Raw genomic sequence first — 25,943 nt, 5'->3', positions numbered from 1 at the left:
GGAATTTTAAAAAAGCTTTTTATTTGTGCATAAGTTATTCTTGAATAATATTATTTTTTAACACGATTTTTTTCGTGTTAAAGAAAATAAATATAATATAATACAATACATTACAAAATAATATAATATAATGTGTTTTATTTATTTGAAAAAATTGAAATATCTTGTAAGTAGTTAAATTTTATTATTATGAAATATAATAATTTTATAATACAATTTATAGTCCTTAAGCAATGTAAATATTGTATTGTTGATTGCTGATTATTAGGCTGCATTTGGTAAAGGATTCTCTTATAGCTCTTTATGCTTTTAAATTACCAACCTAAGTAAATGAAATTTATTTCATAAATTCCATCTTCGTTTATCTCATGTTGATAAATATATATTACCGACAGGTAAAAATATTCGCACGTAAATATGCAGTACTTTTATCGATTGAAAATTGATAGGTATACATATAAAAATTGAATTATCGACCAAGCTGATACTTTTAATCTTTGAGATATAGATGGAGAAATATGAATTTTCTTTACCGATCAGAGTCTACACTTCCTTCATGTATTGAACGATGGTATGCGATTTAACTTTTTTTGTTGTAAGTGCTTTGTGTAGAGTAAGGGTTACATCTAAATGTGAATTATATTGAAATAAGATTAGATATTGGTGCGATAAAAATTTTATAATCAAATTATTATAATTAATAGTGTTTAATATTAATAGAAGTAATAATGGTCCGAAGCAGCGACAAGTAAGTGCAATAAATTTAACGCAAGCGTTGGTTTAGAGGTTATAATACTAACGTTCTTATTTTTATTTTTTTTAACTTATTTTATAAAATTTTCTTCCATATATAATCACATATTTTGAATAAATATTGTAAAACACAAAATTCTATTTACCTACGGTCACTCGATTTATGTACAGTTTATTGATCAAAGAATTATTTCAATCTCTCCTTCTCTGTTTAGTTTAATTATTTATTTACTATATTTTTTTTTCATTTATACATATTTTTAACTTCAAAAATAACTAAATAGTCTATATTTAATTGCATATTAACATTATAACTATTTAGGGATAGACATCATAGAAGAAGATCTAGATCAAGATCGAGATCACGTTCTGCTACACCAGAAAAGAAACGCCGACGTTCCAGGAGTAGAGACAGAGAAAGAGAAAGAGACAAGGGACGTCATAGAGAAAGGAGAAGTCGTTCACGAGATAGAGACAGAGATAGAAGTGACAGAAGAGATCGTTCAGAGAGAGAAAGGGATCGTGATAGGAGAGAAAAACGGTATTAGAAATATTAATATATGTTTATAAATATTTTCAATAATTAGGGAAAATCTTCCACCTGTTTAGACACAAGCACTGAAAATTTTAAATGGTATTAAATGTATTAGAAAAATAATTTATTAATATTGACTGTTCTCGGTATACTAGTGGAGACAGTAAAGAAAAGCGTCTTACAGGCTCAAAGTCTTCACGCTCTGGTAAAGAGCGATCCAACAGATCTCGTTCGAGGGATAGAAAGGAGAAGGAGAAAGGGGAAACAGAAGAATTGCCATTTGATCATACAAAATTAGATAAAGTAATTTTTATATTCTATTAGAAATTTATAAGCGTAATATATAAGCATATCTTAAACATATATAATAATTAATCTTCAGGAAGAGGAACAAAAACGATTGGAATTAGAAATGCAAAAGAGAAGAGAGAGGATAGAAAGATGGCGTGCTGAAAGGAAGAAAAAGGAGTTAGAGGCAACTAAGAAAGATGGTAAGACATCTATTTTGGCAAATCTTCAATTGCCTATGAAAAAATGGTCCCTCGAGGATGACAGTGATGAAGAAACGCCTGTGGTTCAGAATAGCAATAAGGAAGTCAAAGAGGAAGGTGCTTTGAAAGAAGAAATAGAAGAAACTAAAGAAGAGACCAAAGATGAGGAGGAAGAAGTTGACCCGCTTGATGCTTTCATGGCAGAGGTAAATACAAAATAATAATACCTATCTCCAAATTCTAGATTAAATATTAATATATAAACATTTTTAGGTCCAAGAAGAAGTCAGAAAAGTGAATAAACTCGACAGTAAAGCTCCAAAGAGTACTAATAATGGTACAGATCCTGGAAATCGACAAAGTGTTGTTATTGTCACAGGTGTGGCTAAAAAGAAAGTACAGAAACAAAAAGGAGAATTAATTGAACAAAATCAAGATGGTCTTGAGTATTCCAGTGAAGAAGAAGGTGAAAATCTTCATGAGACAGCAGCTGGAATTGCTAATAAACAAAAAAGAGAACTAGCTAAAGTAGATCATGCGACAACAGAATATCAGCCATTTAGAAAATCATTTTATGTAGAAGTACCTGAGATTGGTAAGTTTTTGATAATACTTTCAAAGTTGCTAATAATTAATTAAAAATTTTATTATAATTATACGAATAATAATTATAGCTAGGATGACATCAGAAGAAGTAGAAACTTATAAGGAAGAGTTAGAAGGTATACGTGTAAAAGGAAAGGGATGTCCAAAACCAATTAAATCATGGGCACACTGTGGTATAACTAAAAAAGAATTAGATGTTCTGAAGAAACTTGGATATGAAAAACCAACCCCTATCCAATGTCAAGCTATTCCAGCTATAATGTCCGGTCGCGACCTTATAGGAATCGCAAAAACTGGAAGTGGAAAGACATTAGCATTTTTATTACCAATGTTTCGTCACATATTAGATCAGTCATCATTAGCTGACGGAGATGGACCAATCGCATTAATCATGACACCAACTCGTGAACTTTGCATGCAAATTGGTCGAGATTCCAAAAAATTCACAAAATCTTTAGGTCTTTCACACGTATGTGTGTATGGTGGTACCGGTATATCTGAACAAATAGCAGAATTAAAGAGAGGTGCAGAAATTATCGTGTGTACACCAGGAAGAATGATTGACATGTTAGCGGCAAACAGTGGTAGAGTGACTAATTTACGTAGAGTGACTTATGTAGTTCTCGATGAAGCTGACAGAATGTTCGACATGGGTTTTGAACCACAAGTAATGCGTATAATGGAAAACGTTAGACCAGATAGGCAAACAGTTTTGTTCAGTGCAACCTTTCCAAGACAAATGGAAGCACTTGCCAGAAGAATACTTACTAGACCTGTCGAAGTACAAGTCGGTGGTCGTTCCGTAGTTTGCAAAGACGTTGAACAACATGTGGTGGTATTAGAGGAAGATCAAAAGTTTTATAAACTTCTCGAAATACTTGGACATTACCAAGATAAAGGCTCCGCTATTGTATTTGTCGATAAACAAGAAAACGCAGATACACTTTTAAAAGATCTTATGAAAGCTTCTTATTCATGTATGTCTTTACACGGAGGTATTGATCAATGTGACAGAGATTCAACGATTTTAGACTTCAAAGCTGGACGAACGAAATTGCTTGTTGCAACGTCTGTAGCCGCTAGAGGATTAGATGTTAAACATCTTGTACTTGTTGTAAATTATGATTGTCCAAATCATTATGAAGATTATGTACACAGATGTGGTAGAACGGGCAGAGCTGGAAATAAAGGGTAGGATTCCTTACTTTTCTCTCCCTCCCTCTCCCTCTTTTGTAAAAGCATCAAATTTATTAATCAAGTGCATTTCTAAAAAAATCAAAATTATTTTTATCTATTTTCAGATATGCATACACATTTATTACATCCGAACAAGAACGTTATGCAGGCGATATTTTGCGTGCACACGAATTAGCAGGTGTACCCGTTCCAGAACCTTTGCGACAATTATGGGAAGCTTATAAGGCTCGTCAGGCAGCAGATGGAAAGAAAGTACATACAGGAGGTGGTTTTAGCGGTAAAGGATTCAAGTTTGACGAATCAGAAGCGGCATTAGCCAACGAGAAAAAGAAATTCCAAAAAGCAGCTCTTGGTCTTCAAGATTCCGATGACGAAGATATTGAAAATGATATCGATCAACAAATCGAAAGCATGCTTGCCCCTAAAAGAACCGTTCGCGAGATTGCAAGACCATCAGCTACAAATATTGCAGTTCCTGGTCAACCAGTTACAAGTGCTACCGACAAATTAGAATTGGCCAGAAGACTGGCATCCAAGATCAATATTGCTAAAAATTTAGGTGCAGAAGCAAAAGGAGCTACCCAACAAGCGGCAGAAGCTATATTAAAGGGTGCCGGCCCTACGAATTTGATCACAGTAAGTTAAAAACAAAAAAAAAATGATTTATGCGAAATAAGAAATTATAATTTACTAATCCATTTATTTTTTTCTTTCAGGCAAAGACTGTTGCCGAACAATTGGCTGCTAAATTAAATACTAAGCTTAATTATCAGCCACGCGAAGAAGATCTTGTGGAAACCGACGCGGAAACTGGCGAACAAACCTTCCGCAAGTACGAAGAGGAATTAGAAATAAATGACTTCCCTCAACAAGCAAGATGGCGTGTTACGAGTAAAGAAGCTTTAGCACAAATTTCTGAATACTCAGAGGCAGGTCTTACTGTTAGAGGAACGTACATTGCTCCTGGTAAAGCACCACCAGAAGGGGAAAGAAAATTGTATCTTGCAATTGAGTCAACTAGTGAATTAGCAGTTAGCAAAGCAAAGGCAGAAGTTTCTCGACTTATAAAAGAAGAATTAATCAAGTTACAAGCATCTGGAGCTCATACTGCTTCTCGCGGACGGTATAAAGTTTTGTAAATGACTTGTTATAGTTAAACGTTTATAAACATAATATGACGCTGCAATGTAATCAAATGGATTTACTGATGAATGGAGAACAAAAATATTAGAAATTTTATTATACATACAGATATCAATTATTAATACAGAGTTTGTGTGTGTATTTATCAATATAGTAACAAATTATACTTAATAACTTAATACGTGACATTTATGATAATTTTATTCTTATAAACTGCCAGAAGGTGGTAGACGTAAAAAAAAAAGAAAACAAAAAAAAACAAAAAACAAGAAAGATGCGAAGTATTGTACATTTTTGATTTTATGAAAAATGTAAGACATGTTTGAAATATTTATATATTGAACATGAAATAAGTATTGAATATTTTCAAGAATGAATGAATGTTTGATTACTTATTATTGTCTGGTAACTTATGTTAGAAACTTTTCTTTATGTACACTTTATATAGTATAGCGCGATATAAGTCATTTCGAAAACTCTCTGCATCATAATAAACGCGCATTTTTGTACATTCTCCTTATCGCAGTTCTATTTCTTTGGTAATACTAGAATAATGAGTAAAAAAAAAAAAAAGAATAAACACATTCTATACCATAAGGTATTATATATATATATACATATATATATACATATATACATATTATATATATGTATATATAATATGTATACATTCACATATATATATATATATATATATATAGGCACTAGAAGAATCACAGACACAAGATTGACGTTGTCGTATATGGCACCGTCACTAGGTAATGTAAATGCTTAGCACCTTGAACGATTCAAGAAAGGGATCAGAATCTATCATTCATCTTTGTAAATTTACCGATGTAGTCGAATCAGAAATGTCTCGGAAATATTAAATAAATATTCTACTATATTTCTAAAGCGTATGCAAAAGAAAACGATTAGAATACCTTGTCCAATAAACCTTTCCAAGATTGTCGACCATTGATTTTTCTAAATAATGTAGAATATTGTTCGCTCAAAGGTACATAAATCGTAACATTGATTAATACAATTTTTCTCCTTATTTGTTTCTAATCGCTCATGCAAAAATACTGATTATTATCGTGCAAGATATTATTGAAAACCAAACACGATTAACGTTAGCAATAGAAACATGACCGTGTGCCACTTCTGCTCGAGTGAGCGATCCCAAAGGAATTTCCGCTGCAATTTTAGGACTCCTTTCCGTGATTCTAACAACGAGCTTTTCCGTTTCCGCTATACAAGCTCGCAATTGTAAAGACGAAGGTCTTTCAACCACAGATTGTACGACAACAAAAATATCACCCTCGGGAGTCACCATTCCGCGAACGGCACACTGCGCTACTTGTACTTGTCGTCTTAATGCAGTTAAAAGTGCATCCAATGTTATGAAATCTTTATCGACTTTTTCTTCCATCACGTGATATATTTTATCCAACTGTAATTGTAATAATTAAATATATTAATATATTATTTCAAAAATTTATTAGGTATATATGAAAATAATAAGATAACCACCTGTTTTCTTGAATAAAATAATCTGGCAGCTCCTCCACAAACAGGACAACAAGCACCAGGTGGCGTAACTCCGATACAATTAGGTTCCTTCAATGGTGGACATTGAACGATATCACCGCATCTAGGCTTAGCTTGATCACTTATCAAGCCAACGGCGACACATGGACCGTAGTAATCTACAACGGTTTTCTCTGCCCAAGCGGCACACTCATTGATATATATTTCACCGTCGATAGCGCAAACAGGTCCACGAAGACTGCAACCCTTCAAACAAGGAGATCTATAGCCAAGACTAGCTCCGGCTCGTATCATAGCACAAAATGAATGATGCTGATGGTTGTCTTTGTCACAAACTGGACCGCTGTTATCGTCTTGAGGATCGCAATCTATTGGTACGCACTCATATTGTTGACAAAATTTGTCAAGCATTGATAAACAGACTCTGCGCCTTCTAACGCATTTATCTGTACCGTCGCAAGGATTTGGTGAGCAAGGATCTCGGCTAGAACATCTACCAAAGTCAACCTCATTCGCGGTGAAACCAGCGCATTTAGCTAGACATGCCGATGCAAAAGTGTAACCTGAGTTTCCGCACACTGGTACGTAATGAGCCGGACAATCACATGGTAAAGAAGGTATCTTGATCTCAGTGCATGTTTTTCTCGAACAAGTGACCTCACCCTCGAGACAACGGCAAGGATTACACTCAAGATAAAAGTTCAATCTCGGTGGAATAAAACGATCTTGTACCCAACAAAAATCGAAATTGATGCAGTTCAGAGTTTTACATTTTTCCAATCCGTGTAAGGTGCATTGACATATCCTGAGGCAAGCGTGTCGATCGTATCTTGGAATTTGAACCCACGAATAAAGTGGTACAACTTGTTTGGACATTTCTCCCAAAGAACAGCCGGGTACGCAACGATAAACTTTACGCTCGTTTACGGTCAAAAGACATATTTGACCTTGAGGACAAGGATTATTCTTACAAGGTGTCGTGATATCGTCATCCGGATGAATCACAGAATTGTCATCCCGTGGATTCTCAAGAAAAGGTTTTAAAGAGACACATGGAGCATCTGGTCTACCTGGTGAAAGCTTCGAACATAAAGTAGCAGCCGTATGAGATCCTACGATAGTAGACCAGTCCACACAACTGGCCATCAATTCCAAACAGTCCTCTCGACATAGCCGCGTCTCGTGTGTTCTTATGTCGCAAGGTCGTAATTGCAAAAAACAGGCTGCCGCGCGTAAAGTTTCTGGTGGACAGGACGATGCTACTCGGACAGTAACGCCAAGTCCTCGAATGACACCACCGCGAGACCAATGATCTGCCTCCCACTTGGCAACATCGTCGGCTGCCGCTGTGCACGTCCTGTTAAGAGAACAGGTATCGTTTGAAGTATGTAAATAAAGTCAGCTTCGTGTACTAAGTTAAATTATATGATACGCTACCTGAACAGAGTGGTCGGCCTGTCGTTAAATCGTGCACAATAAGAAAGACCGGAGCATCCCATTTCACAAGAATTATCAGCTTCGTCGAGACATCTTCGCAGTTCGCTCTCTAAGTTTGAAGAAAGACATTCCGCGTCGAGTTGAGTCCAAGCTGTCTCCCAGTCTGCTTGAAATGCCCTCCAACAAAGATTCTGACAACGTTGTTTATTTGCTCTGGAGCAACAAGACAGTTTACCGGTATCCAATGGTAAACGTACAGGTTTAGTTGGAGTCGACTTCAATACGCAACTCCATAACGGCGAATGTGGCAATATCGGGGTGCATTTTTCTGCAAGAGCGTCCAAAATTTCCTGATCGGTCGTTGCTGTGTGGAGAATTTTTCGACATGTTTCTGAACAAACTGCATTCACCGCTTCGTCGCAACAATGCAAATCTACGTGGTAAAAAGAAAAGAAAAAGGGCAAAGCCAAATTCACGTTTGATAATTGAATGTTAATTTTTCCACAAAATAACAGAATTAAATAAATATCATAGGTCTTTTGAATGTATGTATGCGTGTATACATGTACGAATCTAACTTACATTGTTTCGGATCGTCGACATGCCTCACCTCGGCTACGGTCTTAAGACACTTTGGTATTTGATGAAAACAACCTTTGCTACTATACAATTTCAAACTCGATTGTTTGCCAGGTCTATGGAATAAATCCTTGCAAACCGATCTACACGTGTCATTGGAAACGGTGCTGCAACAACGCTCTGCTTCCTCGCGTCTTTCCAAACAAGAAAAGAGTTCCGGTTCGTCACTAGGTCTACATGATTCGTTCAAGTTGTTTCTGGATCCTGACAGGGCACAAGTCGACTGACATATTGGATTTTGCGCCAAATGACAACATCTTCTACCTGACCAATTTTCATTTTTCTTTGCCTCTACGAATTTCAATTGACCAATACAGTTAGTTTTAAAACTCGATTATCAAGTTTATTGCGTCACTTACCTTTCAGAGTGGAGTTAACGCAGGACCAAAAGTCTGTCTAAAATTATTCGATTAAAAGTGAAATTTGTCGGTATTTTATTCGAAATTTTCTGATATGATTTATTACAAAAGAAAATAAAAATTTCCTTACCAACTCAATGGAACAAAATTTCAAAAGACGTAGAGTTGCATTATCTCTTGCTTCAGCTTCTGCTCCCAAAGTTACAAGCGATATCTGTAAATATATAAAATCAATTTTGAAACGAAATAATTCGTGAAATCAAATGTAGATCGAATTTAATAAATATATATTCTATCTAATATAATATATATTCTAAATATATATCTAGTCACAGCGAAAACTTGTTTTTATACATTGATAGTTGTGCAGTTAATTTTGCATTTTTTACGAGCAGCATATCCGTTGGAATTTTTCAAAATTTCAAAATGCAGAGTAGCACATTAGGTGGCATTAAGAATCAAGGACGTAAACGTTCTGCGCTCACCACAATTTCCTGTTAGTCGACACTGAATGCCAATAGACCTGGTGGATATCGACCGTTCGCCCGTTTGACACTCATTCCTGATTCAATCGGTGTCCTACGCGAGGACATACGGGTCAGTTTGTATTTACATCACGCATGCAAGTTACGACCATCCATCAACGCGTGGTGGGTCCCGAGACTCGTTGAGTTAGACAGGTCAGAGGTTGTAGCAAGTGTAACTTTACGATGTACGCAATGATCATGTTTTTATTCATACAATTTTTATCTTTTCTCTTTATCACAGAAAGCAAATTGATCTTTGTTTATTTCTTTTCTTTGAGTCAAAAATTAATCGTATAACGTAAATGTGAAAAAAAACGTTTGACGTCTTCCTAACGTCTTCCTATTTTATCTCTCGCTATAATCTTGAAACTTAAGGACGAAGAACCGCAAAGGCGATGTAGATACGTATTTATGTCCCGGTATATTCTGGGAGGAATGTAAAGATGGATCGCGCCGCCATTTTGCAACGAGCGTCTTTTTCATTCGCGAATTTTTCACGCTATACTTGCCGAGTATGCGAGTATGCGTTACTCTAAAAGTTAAAAATAATCTAGAAATACAAAAACATTAATCTCCTATATAAAATATATTTTAATATTCAGAATAGATAGATATGTTTATTTATAAACTCGTATATCTCTGTAAAACTTGGAAAATGATACTTTTGTTCTACATGATTTACTCGCAAATAATTCTTTCTATATATATATATATATATATATATACACATATATCATGTACATATATCTACATATTGGTAGATATATGTTTAAATGTGCTTTCAGACAGTTCGAACGCGTAAAATTTAACGACCAGTTTTACAACGTAGCACAGGGAACGAAAATATTGTTCCAGACAAGAAAATAAAGAAAATACAACCACAACGTCTTGCCCCATTGCATAGCGCTAAAAAACTTTCAAGTATCTTGCGTGTGGTAAGACAAGGAAAGAAGTTTCGACCCTTCTCTGTCTCTGTCTCTCTCTCTCTCTCTTTCTCTCTCTCTCTCTCTCTCTCTTTGTCTCTTTTTCTCAAATGTGTCGCGTAATTCGAGCTTCCGTCGTGATTTCCGGTTATCTCGTTTTCAGATAAACGAAAGAGAAATGCAGGAGTAAACCGATCCGAAGACGTCCTATTCCAAAAATCTCTCTTCTTATGCTATCTCTCTTCTTATGTTGTTCTTCTACTATCTTTGTCGTGACTCACGTTTCAAACATGGTAAAAGACTCCACCCTAGTTTTAATATACAATAAATAACGAAAATGACTTACTCTTAGTCCTATTATTTTTTTCTTAATGCCAAACATTATGATAAAAGTGAATTGAATAAACATCCTAATGATATCTTCGAGATGAAGATAATCGAAAGATATTAGAGGGAAACGATATTAGAGAATATGATGATGAGATAGATGGTAAGGGCTAAACGATCAGTAAGTGCAATCAGTACGAACAGAGTGCTTTTTGTACTAGATATGAAATATATAGTACAAATATAAAATATCGTCAAATATCTATCATAAACAATAAAAAAAAAAAAGGAAAAGCAAAATCGTGAGAAAAGGCGAATAATGATAAAAGCTCGTGTAAAATATATCATTGATAACACATCCGTTATCCAAGTTCGTCTTGTCAATTCATAATATTTGCGTATGAATGAGTCTACGGGGAGCCCAGAAGGAAGGCACCACGTAAATCTCTCAGCGGGCACCCAATGTCTCCGATATTATCTTCGAGAGAAGGAACGCAGCAGCCACCTTTAAAAAAGCCTCAGCAGCATCGCGTGCACCCCACGTCGTTCGTTCGAGGATATCTCCTCTCGAAAGAGGCTTCCTCTACTTCTTTCTACTTACTTCTCCTTTCACATCCCCCGTAAATTTTATTCACAGTATCCTAATATATCCGCGAACTCGGCTTATATCATGTCTTTTTATCGTCCTCGTCACAAGAGTATTACCAATACTCTTTCGCTTTCACGTTGACGTGAACGATTATTTTCTCAAGAATATATTTTTCTTTTTTCATTCTTCTTTTTTTTTTCTTTTCGTATTTTCTTCCTTCTTCAAATTCCCACGAAAGTTCTAGCATAATTAATAGATCGTAGGTAGATCGTTCGTCCCTTGGACAACCAACCGCATAATTTCCTATCTTACCGATCGCTAGCTGCTACTAACACTACTACCACATTTCACCGTACGAACGAGGATTCAAATTTCAATTACTAATTCTTGTCGTTTCTATTTTTTTTTTGTTTTCCTTTCTTTATTCACATCCCTTCTACTAAGATCTGTTATTGATAAATAGTTAAATAGTTAAAAATCTTTTATTTCGATAATTTATATTTTTTACGAATACGTTAATACAATTTCTTCTCGATAACGAATTTAATTAGTTTGCCAATTTATTTAACTTCTCTTTAGTATCTGTCACATGTATATTCGTGCAAACATACCTTCGAGCAAACACTTCGACAGGATCCGGCAGCCAGCGAACAGCAGGACATCTCTGTAAAAAAAAAAAAAAAAAGAAAAAAAAAGAAAAAAAGAAAAAGGAGAAAAAAGAAAAGATGCAATCAGATCTTTCCTTTCCTTCGATATTTCTCTCTCCGTCAATAGGAAATTCTCAAAGAGACGACACATGGAAGGTAAAAAGTCCACTCGCCGAAGGCGTCGTCGCAATAAGGATCCTTTTTCCTATTTTCCCTCTGACACGAAGCAGACGCGTGTCCTGTGTTATGTCAGAATAAGAGGGAAAAAAGAAAAAAAAAGAAAGAAAGAGATAGAGAGAAAAAGAAAGAAAAAGAGAGAAAAGCAGAAAGAAACCATCGTTGACTGTGATAGGCAAGAAGGGAAAAAACGTTTCGCGTGTCAAAAGGATCAGACCCCACAAGATACGTCACTTTCATTAAAAATAGAAAAACAAAGACGTAAGAGAATTCGAGAAATATTTAGAAAGTTTTCTCATACCTTTTACCCTTATGATTTCGGTTATATCTTTAAAATAATTTTATTTACTAACTTATCTTTTATTATTATCAATTTTTAAATGATTTATTATTAAAATTTTTATATACACATTACATACGTATAATTATACACACACACACACACACACACACACACATATATATATATATATATATATATATTTGAAATTACATGTTACATGTGTATACATATCACATATAATGTCATTTGAGTCAGACGATGAAACAAAAATCGATTTTTCTCAACCCCTCCTCCTACCTCTCAGTATACTTTTCTTCTGAATCTTACATTATTTAATAACCAAGGGGAGCCGTTTCTCACGTGGTAACGATCGAAGACTCGAATTCGAAACTCCATGACGCGACCCGCCTCAAGAGTACGTCGGCCGCTTTATGCACGTCAATCGTCGTGAACGGGAGCTTCTTATGACGAAATTATCCGATCCCTTTGAAAATTTGAAGCGACGTTCTTCGTCTCTCTATCGATCGTATCATTTTCCATCGATCTTTTTTTCCTCTTTTTTCTCTTTTTTACTTTTTCTTCCTTTCTTTTTTTTTACTTTCTTCATTTCTTTCTTATATCTTCGATCCTTCCACTCACTTTTTTCTTTCTCTTCCTTAGAAAATTATTCCCACGGTGTGTTGACTCGTAGAAAAAAAAAAAACGATTATGCTAGTAGGAAATCAATCAAGATGAATATATCGTAATTGCACAATCGTTTATCCGTGTTCGTAATAACAAGTGTCAAAAAAAAAAAAAAAAGAAAGAAGAGAGAAAAAACAACATAATACCGTTAGATCGTGTAATACCAATGGCATTACATAACGTCACTTTCCATCTACTCGTCCTATCGATCGATCAAGAATGATATCGAAGAAGTTTAGAGAGCGTCGACGGATATGATGCGGGTAGGCATAGTGAGAGTTTAAAAAAAAATTTATTTCTTAAAGGCAAACGAGGGAGAGTGAAGCCCGCAGTATATATCTATGTGTACATATAATGTAAGCATTATAAGCGATGCACGCGTCCACGACGAGCGTAGCAAACAATACCCACGACGTGTTGCAATTGAGCCAATAGATACCAATTAGACGCAAATTATGAGAGAAGAGTCAGCCATCTTCATTCGAAGAAGAAGGAGTAGAAAAGGAGGCAGCTCTTTAGCTTCGGACGACACACGTTCGACGCTTTCGTTTCGTTCGCTCGGCGATAAATATTGCTCTCTTTTCGTCTTTCTCTTTGTCTCTCTCTCTCTCTCTCTCTCTCTCTCTCTCTCTCTCTCTCTCTCTCTCTCTCTCTCTATCTATCTATCTTTCTCTCTTTTTCTCTCAAGAACCAGTTTTACAAATATAAACTTATTTGCCTTTCTTATTACTGCTCTATTTTGAACGCGATATGCGACAATAACGTTCTTGGATATATTTACATAAATGAGGACATAACGAAAATCGATCTCATTTTTTTTTTTTTTTCTATTCATCTTTATCGAAAAATATTACCTAATACAAAAACTCAAATAATAATTAATAATTTAAATGACGTAAATACTGTGTGCGTGCATGCGTGTGTGTATATGTGTGTTTTTGTGTGTCTCTGTATGTAAAAAATTCATTGATTTAAAAAATGAAGAAAATATCAGGGGAAACTATTATTACGATATAAATAAATCATTTTGATTTAAACCCATTTGATCCGAACCATCTATTATGAACTAACTCTCGACGAAGCGTCGCGCATCGTGAAATTCTTCGTTAGCAAAGAGAGGGCTACGCTAAACGCGACGTTTCGTGGCTCCGTTTGCGGACGACACAAAAATAGCCGACGTCGTTCGCGGCCATCCGGCCTTTTGCCCCCTCAATTTAAACTACTGTGAGGACTCCTTAATTTTGTCGCCGTACGGCATAACTCTGTTGTACATTTGCGACGGTACTCGATCGATTTCTTTTCTTTTCTTTTTTTTTTTTTTTCTTTTCTTAGAAATTATAACGTCCAACGAAAATGACAATTACAACGTTTAAAGTAGAATCAAAAGAAATAATAAATAAATAAGAAGAAGAAGAAGAAGAAGAAAAAGAGAAAAAAAAGATGATCGCCAATTGAGAAAAGTTCACAAGGCAATTGATTGACACGCTATTTCTCTCGTTCGAGATTCCACGAACGAAAGCTGAGACGACAATTTTAAAATGCCATTAGCGTTCCTCGTCTATCGTGAAAGTCTTACCGTCGCTTTGAAACGTGCCATAGAAGTTTCATGCGACAAACGCGGACGGCAATGTTTCTGTTAACAATCTATTGTCATAGATTTAACCTTTTTGCTTTGATAAAAAAATATAGAAAGAAAGAGAGAGAGATAGAAATAGATAGATAGAAAGAGAGAGAGAGAGAGAGAGAGAGAGAGAGAGAGAGAGAGAGAGAGAGAGAAAAGAAAAATATACATATTAAATCGAGATTTCTTTATTTTTCGTACGCACTTACGTATGTTATAAACAATTAAGTACTACGTTAACATGGGATATGAACGTATATGCAGATGTTAGTTTTGCAACGCTATCTTTCCGCTTACGCCGTCGAGAGATGTGCACGGTAATGTCGACGTCATCCAAATCGTAAAACCCATGCGATTCTCCCACGCCATGAGATAACCAGAGTCTCATACCAGATGTAATTTATATAAGGAAATTCGTACGAAGAGGAAATTTCGCAACATCCCGATATTTATTCCCCTTGTTGATTGTTAAGCCATAAAAAAATTGAACATACTTTTTATTTATATACATTCAAAAAAATAAATAAATAAATAAAAGAAAAAAAAATAAATGAGGAAAGATTATATATATATATATATATATATATATATATATACACATATATATATATATATATTTATATGGTCGATCAAATTTCGTCGACCCACCCGTATTATACACGATAATATCGACCTGATATTCGATTACGCAGTTACATTTCGTGAGTCGGACGGGACAAGAGGAGGATCATAAATGTCTCCCGTCCATAATTTCAACTCGACAGACTGAAAAAAATAAGACGGGTAGTATTTAATTATGCAGTGACTGCAATACGAAGAGAAGATACTCGTCAAATGACGAAGAAGAACGGGTGGTCGCGACTATATTATGTATAATTAATACAGTCATCAAGCTTAAGAACGAGTGTTGCTCCTACAGAATTGCTGGTAGATTTTATGGAAGGAAGAGTAGAGAGGCGAGAAGATGAGAACGAGAGAAAAAGAGTAAATCTACCAACGTGTTTTTATCTGACTCGAGCTGTCACGGGTTTTCATATCTCTCTCTCTCTCTCTCTCTCTTTCTCTTTTACTTTCTCTTTATCTTTCTCTCTTTCTTTCTCTCTTTCTTCGTTTCAATGTACGTATCATAAGCATATAAATGCATGCATGCATGCATGCATGCATACATACATACATACATACATGTATACATACGTACGTAAATATGTATATGCACTCGGAGACTCGGTTTTTTTCGATTGGCAGTTGTTCTTTTCTTTAAACTTCTTCTGCTTCTCTTCCTACTTCTTTCTTTTTTCTTTTAGTCGTTTTTTTGTTAAGGACTTTTCGCGTTTTTTTCAATTCTTTTTTAATGCAGAAGGCACGGGACAACCGGTCCATCGGAATCGCACCTCCAGGACTACTTTCGTTGCATCCTCGTAAACCCTTCGTGTAGTTCGAAATATCTTCCTAATTATGATTCTCACTCGGACTTTGCACGAGTGACAACATCGTGCTGATACTCGAATCAATATGTTCTTTTATTTTATCTTTTTTTATTCTTTTTTTTTGTCCTTTTTTTAATTTCATTCTACATGACACATCGACAGCAAAGACCATAAATATCTTGTCAAAATAAAACAAAACAAAACAAAACAATTCTTCATTTCGACACAAACGAAATCGTTCATTGAATTTTTTAATTTTCTAATCTGTCAAATAATACATTGCTATTATGAAAGTTTGAATTTGATAAACTGAAGAAATTTATTTAATAATAGAGTAATCGTCATCTATGTGATTAACGATTATTTTAGGAATTTATGTACAATGAAACTCGACAAAAAAAAAAAAGATAAAAAGGAAAGAAAAAGCAAAAAAGAAAAAAGAAAAGAAGAAAAGAAAAGAAACAAAAAAATAAAATAACAGATTAACAAGAAACGAACCATAAAATCATTCTCTCTCATGAGCACGCGACCTTGCGATTAAAAGCACTTTCACGGTCATTTAATATACATATCGTATATAGATACATACATACATACAACGTTAGTTTTCATCGGCAGATCACACTTTCCATCCTCGCTAACATGATCCCATTACTGATCGTCGACTTTAAACGAATCGTAAAGAAGATTTCTACGTCCAGTTTAAGAAATACATATGTGTACACAGTGTAACTATATAATATCGAACTAATTAATCGATAGAAGAATAAACGAAGCGCTATGAAACAACGTTCAAGCAGTTTCACGAGACATCGTCGATATATCGAGAATAATTAGAGTGTGTCGATCTACATCCGTGATTCCAAAACGCTACTCGTTGATCGTTATTACACAACTTGCTCTAATTTCATGTAGAAATATCACAAAACCGATAACGTTGTTCCAGATTGGCAAGTAAAAGCAAAAAACGAACGTTATTTTAACTAGTTAGTTGATTAAAAATACAGGAAACGTGCCCTTTTTTTTGAGCTCTCCTTTTTTTACTACTCTCTTTTTTTTTCTTTTTTTTTTTTTTAACATTAAACACATCGATCGAAAGACCAATTAAACACAAGACCACTTTCAAGTATCACGATAACGAAGCGTGAAAATCACTATGATCGTTCCTGTTCAAGTAACGCCTGACAACCTATGATTACTCCTCCACTGGTTGAGCGATTACGCGCTCTTTTCCTTCAAACATTGGAGATAAAATAATGATTAAAGTGTCAACTTTGTAAAATGTCCAGTGTAATAACTTCCTCGAAAATTTATGAATTAACGGTTTATCTTCGTCTCATCGATTTTTATGTATTCTTTCTTCAATGTAAGAAGATTAATTTAATTTTCGGGGTAGGTTAGTTCGAAGTTGATTCTTTAAACGTAAGATACGTAACGAAAGTAAACATGTATTAAACGGTATATACATATATACACACAGTGTATGTATGTGTGTATATATATATATATATATATGCATGTGCGTGAGTGTGTATTTATATATACTTATAAGATATGAGAATTTTTTAAAACACATATATGTTTAATAAAATCACTTAAATGAATCTACTTTCTTCTTACTTATAAGTTTTTATTTCCAAGTTATTATATATAATAAATTATATAAATATGTCTATATGTATATATGTGTGTACGTGTGTGTATGTGAATGATATATAAAAATACCAGGTAATAGACGAAAAGAAAATAGATGATATACATAAGATAGAATAATACTACGATAAGAGAAAGACAGTAAAGTATTTCCATAATTATTTCATGATATCAATAAGATTAATTATTCGACGAAAGACCGATAGACAGTAACAAGAGTTATATTGTTTCCAGAAATGAAGGAAGGATAAGAAAATAATTCTTAATAAGCGTTCGTATCTTTGGATTAAAAATAAAAAAAAATAAAATAAAAAAAGAAGAAATTAGTTCAAATGAGCGAGTCTTACATTCTTTCTGAGATGCAACGGAATAACCGTAAGTTTTCGCTTTTATCGTTCTGGGAATAGAAATATTTGTAATCAATAAAGAGGAGAGTTCTAAGAGGGGAGAAAGAAAAAGATAGATAGATAGACAGACAGACAGACAGACAGACAAACAGACAGAAAGAAAGAGAAAGGAATTGCTAAAGGAAGAGTGCGTGTGAGAGAAACGTGATGCGTTATCACCTTCCTCTCCCTTCTCTTTTTCTTCCCCTCCTCCACCTCTTCATCTTTCTTCTTCTTCTTTTTCTTCAAAAGAAAGAAAGAAAGGAAGAAAGAAAAAAAAGAAAGGAAAGAAGAAGAAAAGAGAAAGAGAGACTCTCGCGTGCGGTTATACTTATACGAGAATATATGCGGCTGCCAATGGTTCTGCTTATATTTCTCTTTCCTCTTGTTGCACGACTGTCCGCGAACGAACCTTATAGTCTGAGTAAAGGCAGAGGCGAAGGACCGTTAGCGACACCTCGTTCACACGCACGTGCACCATGTAAATTTCAGGAAAGATTTAAATTCGAAGACTAAACGAAAAAAAAAAGAAAAGAGAAAAAAGGGAGAAGGAGAAAGACAAAGATTGAGAAAGAGAGAGAGAGAGAGAGAGAGAGAGAGAGATCTCATTGTTTACTCATTAATTCTCAAACTGAAAGAAGCTACGTACGATTAAGATATAGGAAAATACAAAGAGAAAATTGTAAATTTAAAAATTGTACAAAAATGAAAAAGAAAATGAATTAATTCTCTTTAAAATAGTTTAAAATTAATATTACGTGAGAATATAAGTATTTATTACAATTGAAAACTAACAATAAGTTGAAAAAGCAATCCGTCCCCATTGAAATTTGAAAACATCGTGCGAGAAACTAGAGGACATTTATAATCGCTATGAAAATCTCCGTCGGGTTTGAATGCGTGAGAAAGAACGACAGCGTGTGATATGAAAGAAGAATGAAAGAGAGAACGCGAGAGGAGACACATGTGGCGGGAAGTCGTAGTTGATATCTTCTTGTCGCGATGACGAAGAAAAGGATGAAGGAGAAAGATGAGTTCAGTGAATCTGTCGCAAAGAACTCGTATTTCTACATTATCATAAAAATTTCTTCGGGGTTGATAAACCTTCGAAATTTTTCAAAATAATCTTATCGCTTTGAATCTCTCTCTCTCTCTCTCTCTCTCTTTCTCTCTATCTCTCTCTTTCCTTTTATTACTTCGTTGAAAAGAAAATAATTAAGTCTTTCATATTTAATAACGACTTCGTCATTTATTAAATTCAATAACGTGAATTCTAAATATCGTTTTTTTTTATCTTATTAAAAATGTCAACAAGTATCGTAACGAGAAATCTCTCGATACAAGGAGTTAATTAATTACAGTAACTTATCGATTGTCGATTAATTTTAATATCTTTCTCGGCAAAAGGAAAAGAAAAACAACAAAAGAAAAAAGATAAAAAGAAGAATGAAAATTACCTTGAGCACCATCGAAGAGGGGATTGGCAACGACGATGACAGGGAGAACGACCATAAACGCTTTTATTGCGAGCATCGTTGAATACCGACAAGAGGAAATTATTTCGTGCTCCTAATCCACCTATTCTTTCTCCTCTCTTCACCTCATTTCGCTTAAATGCGAGCGTGCGCGTAAACCGTGCGATCGAGAAGGAGAAGAATATAACAGCTGGGAGAGGGGAGAAGGGATGGATTGACGACAGAAGAGAAAATAAATAAAAGATTATAAGGGCAAAATGAAAGAAACAAAAAAATAAAAAAAAAAAGAAAAATAAAAAAAAAAACGTAAAGAGAGAAGGAAAGAAAAGGTTCGAAATGAAAACTTTCACATGTTAAAACTGTATGAAAAAAAGAGGGGGAGAGAGAGAGGGAGAGAAAGAGAAGAGAGAGAAAGAGAGAGAGAGAGAGAGAGAGAGAGAGAGAGAAAGAGAAGAGAGAGAAAGAGAGAGAGAGAAAAGAGAGATTGATTGATTGAGTAAAAGACAGATAGATAGATAGATAGACAAACAGACAGATAGATAGACGGACGAACAGATAGAGGCAGGGAATAAAAGAGACAGAGAAAGAAGGAAAGATAGATAGATAGATAGAAAGAAAGAAAGAAAAAAAAGGAAGAAAAGAGAGGCTCGCGTTAAATCGATCTCGAACTGCACTCGAGCGCGGCCCGCGAGCGACTGAGCTTTTCCTGCCACTTGAGTCCACAAGAGAGGAGCACAAGCTTTTTACCGAACGGACCGAAGAGACCACGACTACTAACACGAGGGAAAGAAGCCGTGCGTGGGTGGAGAGGGAGAAGACGAGCGCGTGGCACGATGTCACGCAGTGCAACCGCTATTGTGTGACGTCTTTCGATATATTCATACGATAGTCGACCCTTACTTTTCTTACTCCTCCATTTTCCTAACGTCTCCGTAGCATTCGGTTTCTCTTATTTTATATTATTTATTATATTGACCTCTCTCTCTCTCTCTCTCTCATTCCCTCTCTCTTTCTCTCTCTTTCTCTCTTATTTATACTTACATCCCTTACGTTCGATTCGTTGCTTTAAACTTCATATTCGTAAAAAGAAGAAAAAAGTATCATTCCCTTCGATCGATCATTTAATTGATCGATCATTTAAATTATTGTTATACCTATCTAAAAACAGTAGCATTTCTTCTTTTTTTTTTTTTTTGTGTTTTTAATTTATTTGGAAAGATTTTTTTTGATCTGTCGCGTATATTAAATCTGTATATACATATATTTATAAATTAAATTAAAAAATTGACGATCCTTTTTTTCCCCGTCGTATCAAATCACAGAAAGTCTATAGATTTAACCGATAGCGATAAAATATTCAAGGCTTTATTTCAACTCGAAAGTTAAACTTCGAAACTTCGACTCTATCTTCTTATCTTTTTATTTTCTTATTCTCGACTCGATGTCGACTCGATCGGAAAAATGTTCGATAAAACTTTCAACGATCTTTTGAAAACTGTAGGAACAATGTGAAAACAGTTTCAAAGTTTTACAATCTTTTAAAAAAGCCTACTCTTCAAAACGAAGATTACGGTGTAACTTCGTAAATCCTACGTTTCTCGCTCCAGTTCTTTTTCAAATACTTGAACCTACGACACTTTCCTTACAAAACGAAGAGAATATGGTAAAGATATAAAAGAAAAATCATAGTTCGTGACCGTATTTCCGTTGATAACGATTAGATATAAAATAACACGCGAAAGACACGGAATTATCCATCATCGTAAAAGGAGTGTGCTCCTTAGTTTAAGTTGAGTCATTCGAATTGATCTAGCAACAGAAAATCTTAGAACAACGATCGATCGACCCATCGATTGATCGATTCTTCGAGCGTTCATAATTTATTAATTTATTCCTTCTATAAATCGCCCTCAATCTGCACGTGGGCTGTATCGACGGACAACCGGTCCTTCGATTTTCTCTTTCATTACTCTATCTTTCTCCCTCTCTCTTTTTCTTTCTCTTTCTCTTTTTTGCGTTTTTTTCAACAGAGACAACATCGTTACCGCTTTACCATAGTCAACGATCATTCTATGTTACTAATAATAAAAAATCCTAAGCGCATACATCTATGTTGGTAAATATGTACATATAATCGACGAATATATTTCTTGAGAAACGTATCTCGTAGCGCAAAGATCCATTTACCACGGCTGTTGCTAAACGCACATCGTACCCTATCGTTCAGCGTAACATTCTTATTATCCTTTGACCACCTACGCGATCTCTGAGAATAATAATATCGACGGATACGTTTCAGAGATACGTTCTTAACTTGCACGACAAGACGAGGTTAACAGAGTTTCGATATGTAAATTACTTCCTCCTTTTGTGTATCGAGTTTTATAAGTAATAATAATAATAAAAAAAAAAAAAGATAAAATAAAATAAATAAAATACGACGACCTTTTGGCATCGAGCTTATAAAATTTATACAAAAGCTGTTTTATGTGTTCTCGTGATTTATGTGTTTGCATAATGTAAAAGAGATTAATCGTTTAGCTCGAACTCTTCATATCTGAAAACAAATATCATTAACAAGATCGACTATCAACGACTCTATCTATGTTCCCACAAGAAAAGAACACGAGAAAGTCACTTAACGTAAAACTATCTCGTGAACACAAGGAATCGATGCACCACGATCGGCTTCTTGCCTCGAATACCGTCGACACGTCCGCTATGTTAATGATACGAGCACGCATAAATATTCAAGCCCTTCTCTCGATCAGCAGAGAGTGAGGTTGGCACCGTCTCCTTATCCGGCGACATCTGATATCACCTGTATACTAGCTCCTATGGGTCATTAACAAACAATAACAACGTAAGAATAAATTTAAACGAAAAGATCATTGACGTATCGATAATTTTTTTTTCTTTCTCATTATATTTTTCATTTTTTTCTTTCCATAACTTCCCGCATCTTTCTTTTTATTCATACGGAAAATTGAATAAATTCGAATAACGTATTAGGTATTAAATTATGTATAAAATATATTATATTACCTGTAAAATATTGCGTATAGAAAAGAGCACATCAAACTTAAGAAACATTTTAGTGTTAAACCAGTTCTCTCTTCGTCGTCGTCATCGTCATCATCGTCGTCGTTGTCGTCGTTGATCGGTACTTTTCATACTTCTCCTACCGGTTTTTAATATCTAGCGTCAAGGTGTGATCACCCATAAAAATCATTATTTTCATAAGATGATATATCTAACGAGGTAATTTACAAAACGAAAACATAAATGACGTTATGGTTTGATTACATACAAAAACAAAATTAAAAAGAAATATTTTCTCAGTAATGATGGATTTTTCTATTCGGTCATAGGTAATCCTTAAATATTAAATAACGTTAAAATTGTTATTAGCAAAAGTAACATAAGGACAAATTTCAGAAAGAAAAATATCCAAGTAATTATTTTATAATGTTATCTATTCTATCTATCTGTTTGAGAATGATGAACAATTTAGCTTTAATAATAATTAGGTATAATTACAAGAAAAAAGAGAACCTTTTAGAAATATACTGAAGTATATAGCCAATTAGTTAGATAGTACTTGCGTTACATGATTTAGATTTAGATAGATCACAAGTAATACCGATCTCACCACGTGGAAGTTGCTATATGTGGAGATCTACAAACTAAGATAACATACTAATTAGTCGCGTTTAATGAACCTTCCTTCGACACGGTCAAAGTCGATGGAGGATGCATCAATCACAACATATCCGTAAAAAAAAAAGAAAATACCGATATTTTTTATGAAATATCTCACGACAAAATTACCTCAATAATTAATTTTTAAATATAATTTTTACATCCTCGGTATGTATAATACAAAGTTACGTTTAATATATAATGTATTGTATTGTCAAATTTATTACAACTAATATATTACTAACTAATTTTATTACATCGCATTATTCATAAATCAAAATTCAGATATTTAAAGGTTAAATGAGGAATAGATTATTGAAAAAATATATTCAAGCATTTTAAACAACTTTAATTTCTAAGAAGCAGGTAATCGACTAATCCATCATTTTTTTCTTAAATTAGTCATATTCAATAAATACTTTTTACTAAAAACTTAAAAACTAAAATTTTTAGAAGTAAAAAAATGAAGCATAAGAATCTCAACACATCGAGCATCACATTTACATTCTTATAAACTAACATTTATATAAAACATTAAAAATAAAAAAGTTTAATAAGTAAAAACTCATTTTTTAATATATACTTTACCAATATATAAAAAAATATATAATCTGAAATAGTTCTGAATTAATTATATATAATTTTATTAGCATAGCATTCTATATTACTCTTTCTCAATGCTAATTTACATAATTATTACCAGCATTCACGATATCAAACACTTGAAAAATAAAAATAAAGTATATATGTATAACAAATCGTATAAACATATAGTATATTTGAAAATTATTAACCTATATAAATTAACAATTTGATCTATTTATATAATTTCTTAAAAAATATTTATTCTCAATGCCAAGATATACGATCAAAAAACCCTTTCACTTATACACTGTATTTTACATTAAATACAAGTATACGAAAGGCTTGGACGTAGAGTTTGACTACGATAAACGTTTATAACAACTTTATATGTATCTATTACGACACATCATTTTCTTACACACATACACACACACACACACACACACACACAAATACATGTATATATGTATGTACATATAGATAGGTATATGTATATTTATATTGTGTATATACACATATGCGTGTGTGTGTGTGTGTGTGTATAAAATGTTGACCTATATAAATTCTTGAAAGAGCTCAGGCCTCTTATTTCAAGATTGGTTCGTAAGTAATGTGTATTCTTATTCTCGAAAAAAATAAAAACATTGCGACACATAACACATACACACACACACATATTCATCTTTATCGAGTCTTATCTACTCATCAAAATAAACGAGTTCTCAGCCGGAAATACTGACAAGCGTTCATATTATAGCAGTGGGAGGAAAATCGTTCATTCGTACTCGCTACTTGACCAATTGCCAGGCTTGATCAGTCCATTAATGAAGCATTAATGAGAGACCACTTGGACTTCTCTCGATCTCATCCATTACGATGTATAGAGCGTGTAACCGGATTCCTCGTAAAGATAAAAATGATAGAAAGGAAAAAAAAGAAAGAGAAAGAGAGAAAGAGAGAGAGAGAGAGAGAGGGACCGAAAAGAAAAAAAAAAATACGGATTCCCATTGCCACCCGTTGCGCGAGCTCATCCGCAATTTGTTTTCCATGCGTATGATACTCGTTCCGAGGTATCTCCTTGGATGCACCCTCGTCGAACGTCAAAAGGAGAGCGAGAGAGATGGAGGACGAACTAACGAAGTAAAAGGAAAAAATAGTTCTGTGAACCGCGTCGTATCCTCTGCCAATCGTCGGCTGCATGTCAATGAGTCGCGACCGACGAAAGGGAAGAGAAAGAAGAAAGCGAGAAGAGAGAAAGGAAGAGGAGTACGCATTTGTTTCTGTTCCTTGCAAAGCAAGAAACCGTGAGAAAAGGAATTTCTTAAGAGAATTTGTCGCACGTTCGAAGAATTCCCACCTACGAACATCAGGACACGTCTTATCTACATTCGTAATGCTATTTTCTTTCTCCCTCTCTCTTTTTTACTCTATCTCTCTCTCTCTTTTATTCTCTCTCTCTCTCTCTTTCTCTTTTATTCTCTCTCTCTCTCTTTTTCTTTCTCTATCTCTGTCTTTTTCATTGTGTTTTATGTTCGTGGAAAGGTGTATAGTACTTCGACGTATGCAGAATCTTATAAAAGATGTCGTCGAATGCAACTCACGCTGTCTACTGCAATTTGGATAATGCATGGCGCGCGTTCCTACCTTGCGCCGACTTATCATTATGGAAAACTCGCTCGCGAAACGAACGTGTGAAATTAAGAGAGCTGTATACCGATCGTCGATAAACATACATACATATGTATCTACTTAAATACAAAGGTCAGATATCAAAAAGACCTTTACTATCTGAAGAATCGTTAATGAAATAAATAGGGACATCGTGTCAAGTGTTGGTTTATTGAACGTTACGATGTAAATAAACGCGTTTCACTGTATCTGTTATATATACTCTATCCTTTGAAAGCGTCGTCTTTCACATATAACTCGAATTTAAAGATTCAAAAGATAGAAAGCTTATTCGCCATTCGTCCCTTTTCGTTAATAATTCGTAATAAGAGAAAGAACACGGCTATGTCGTTATCCAATCAGAGACGAATATGTAGGGGGAAAAAAGGAGACACGTAGCGCCCCCCAGCGTACATTTCACCAATAAGCATATCCCCCGCCAAGCGGAAAATGAAAAGAGAGAGAGAAAGGGAAAGAGAGAGGGAAAGACAGAGGGAGAGAGAGTGAGAGAAAGAGAGAGAGAGAGAGAAAGAGAGAGAAAAACTGAAACGAAAAGAGAAACAGAGAAAGCAGAAA

The 25,943-nt window shown here is 34.5% G+C and overlaps 3 protein-coding genes across 10 annotated transcripts in view; 2 read left to right on the top strand and 1 right to left on the bottom strand.

Moving 5' to 3' along the window:
• Positions 1-565: 565 nt before the first annotated feature.
• On the top strand, positions 566-5,271 carry LOC124951053 (probable ATP-dependent RNA helicase DDX46). The gene is made up of 8 exons (XM_047498800.1): positions 566-748; positions 1,076-1,294; positions 1,444-1,591; positions 1,671-1,985; positions 2,053-2,374; positions 2,454-3,576; positions 3,687-4,218; positions 4,299-5,271. Exons 1-8 carry the CDS (start codon positions 729-731, stop codon positions 4,719-4,721), a joined length of 3,102 nt encoding a protein of 1,033 aa, XP_047354756.1. The 5' UTR covers positions 566-728; the 3' UTR covers positions 4,722-5,271.
• LOC124951054 (reversion-inducing cysteine-rich protein with Kazal motifs) lies at positions 4,795-19,845 on the bottom strand. Its single transcript, XM_047498801.1, has 8 exons — positions 19,395-19,845; positions 11,671-11,723; positions 8,824-8,907; positions 8,694-8,730; positions 8,278-8,625; positions 7,696-8,128; positions 6,241-7,615; positions 4,795-6,160 (listed from the first exon to the last, which is right to left on the bottom strand). Exons 1-8 carry the CDS (start codon positions 19,468-19,470, stop codon positions 5,780-5,782), a joined length of 2,787 nt encoding a protein of 928 aa, XP_047354757.1. The 5' UTR covers positions 19,471-19,845; the 3' UTR covers positions 4,795-5,779.
• A 6,034-nt stretch (positions 19,846-25,879) lies between these two features.
• LOC124950932 (zinc finger-containing ubiquitin peptidase 1-like) overlaps positions 25,880-25,943 on the top strand; it is a 6,761-nt gene continuing 6,697 nt past the window's right edge. For 4 of the 8 annotated variants that reach the window (XM_047498446.1, XM_047498442.1, XM_047498444.1 and 1 more), the window contains exon 1: positions 25,883-25,943. This exon is cut by the window's right edge. The gene's annotated coding sequence lies outside the window, so the exon portion shown is untranslated. The other 4 variants (XM_047498447.1, XM_047498445.1, XM_047498443.1 and 1 more) reach the window with 2 other exon arrangements.

This window comes from Vespa velutina, chromosome 8 (assembly GCF_912470025.1).
Source record: "Vespa velutina chromosome 8, iVesVel2.1, whole genome shotgun sequence".
Classification (NCBI taxonomy): Eukaryota; Metazoa; Arthropoda; class Insecta; order Hymenoptera; family Vespidae; genus Vespa; species Vespa velutina.
Note: the sequence above shows the minus strand (reverse complement) of the source record. Positions and strands in the feature narration are given on the sequence as shown.

Bases quoted from the DNA above. Each gene is read 5' to 3' on its own strand.
- LOC124951053 (XM_047498800.1), top strand. From the start codon at position 729: ATGGTCCGAAGCAGCGACAA. The intron at 1,295-1,443 runs GTATTAGAAATA...TCGGTATACTAG, and splicing joins CGTGATAGGAGAGAAAAACG to TGGAGACAGTAAAGAAAAGC. The intron at 1,986-2,052 runs GTAAATACAAAA...AAACATTTTTAG, and splicing joins TTGATGCTTTCATGGCAGAG to GTCCAAGAAGAAGTCAGAAA.
- LOC124951054 (XM_047498801.1), bottom strand. From the start codon at position 19,470: ATGCTCGCAATAAAAGCGTTTATGGTCGTTCTCCCTGTCATCGTCGTT. The intron at 8,908-11,670 runs GTATGTTTGCAC...ATATATTTACAG, and splicing joins GTCGAAGTGTTTGCTCGAAG to ATATCGCTTGTAACTTTGGG. The intron at 7,616-7,695 runs GTAGCGTATCAT...TTCTCTTAACAG, and splicing joins AGGCCGACCACTCTGTTCAG to GACGTGCACAGCGGCAGCCG.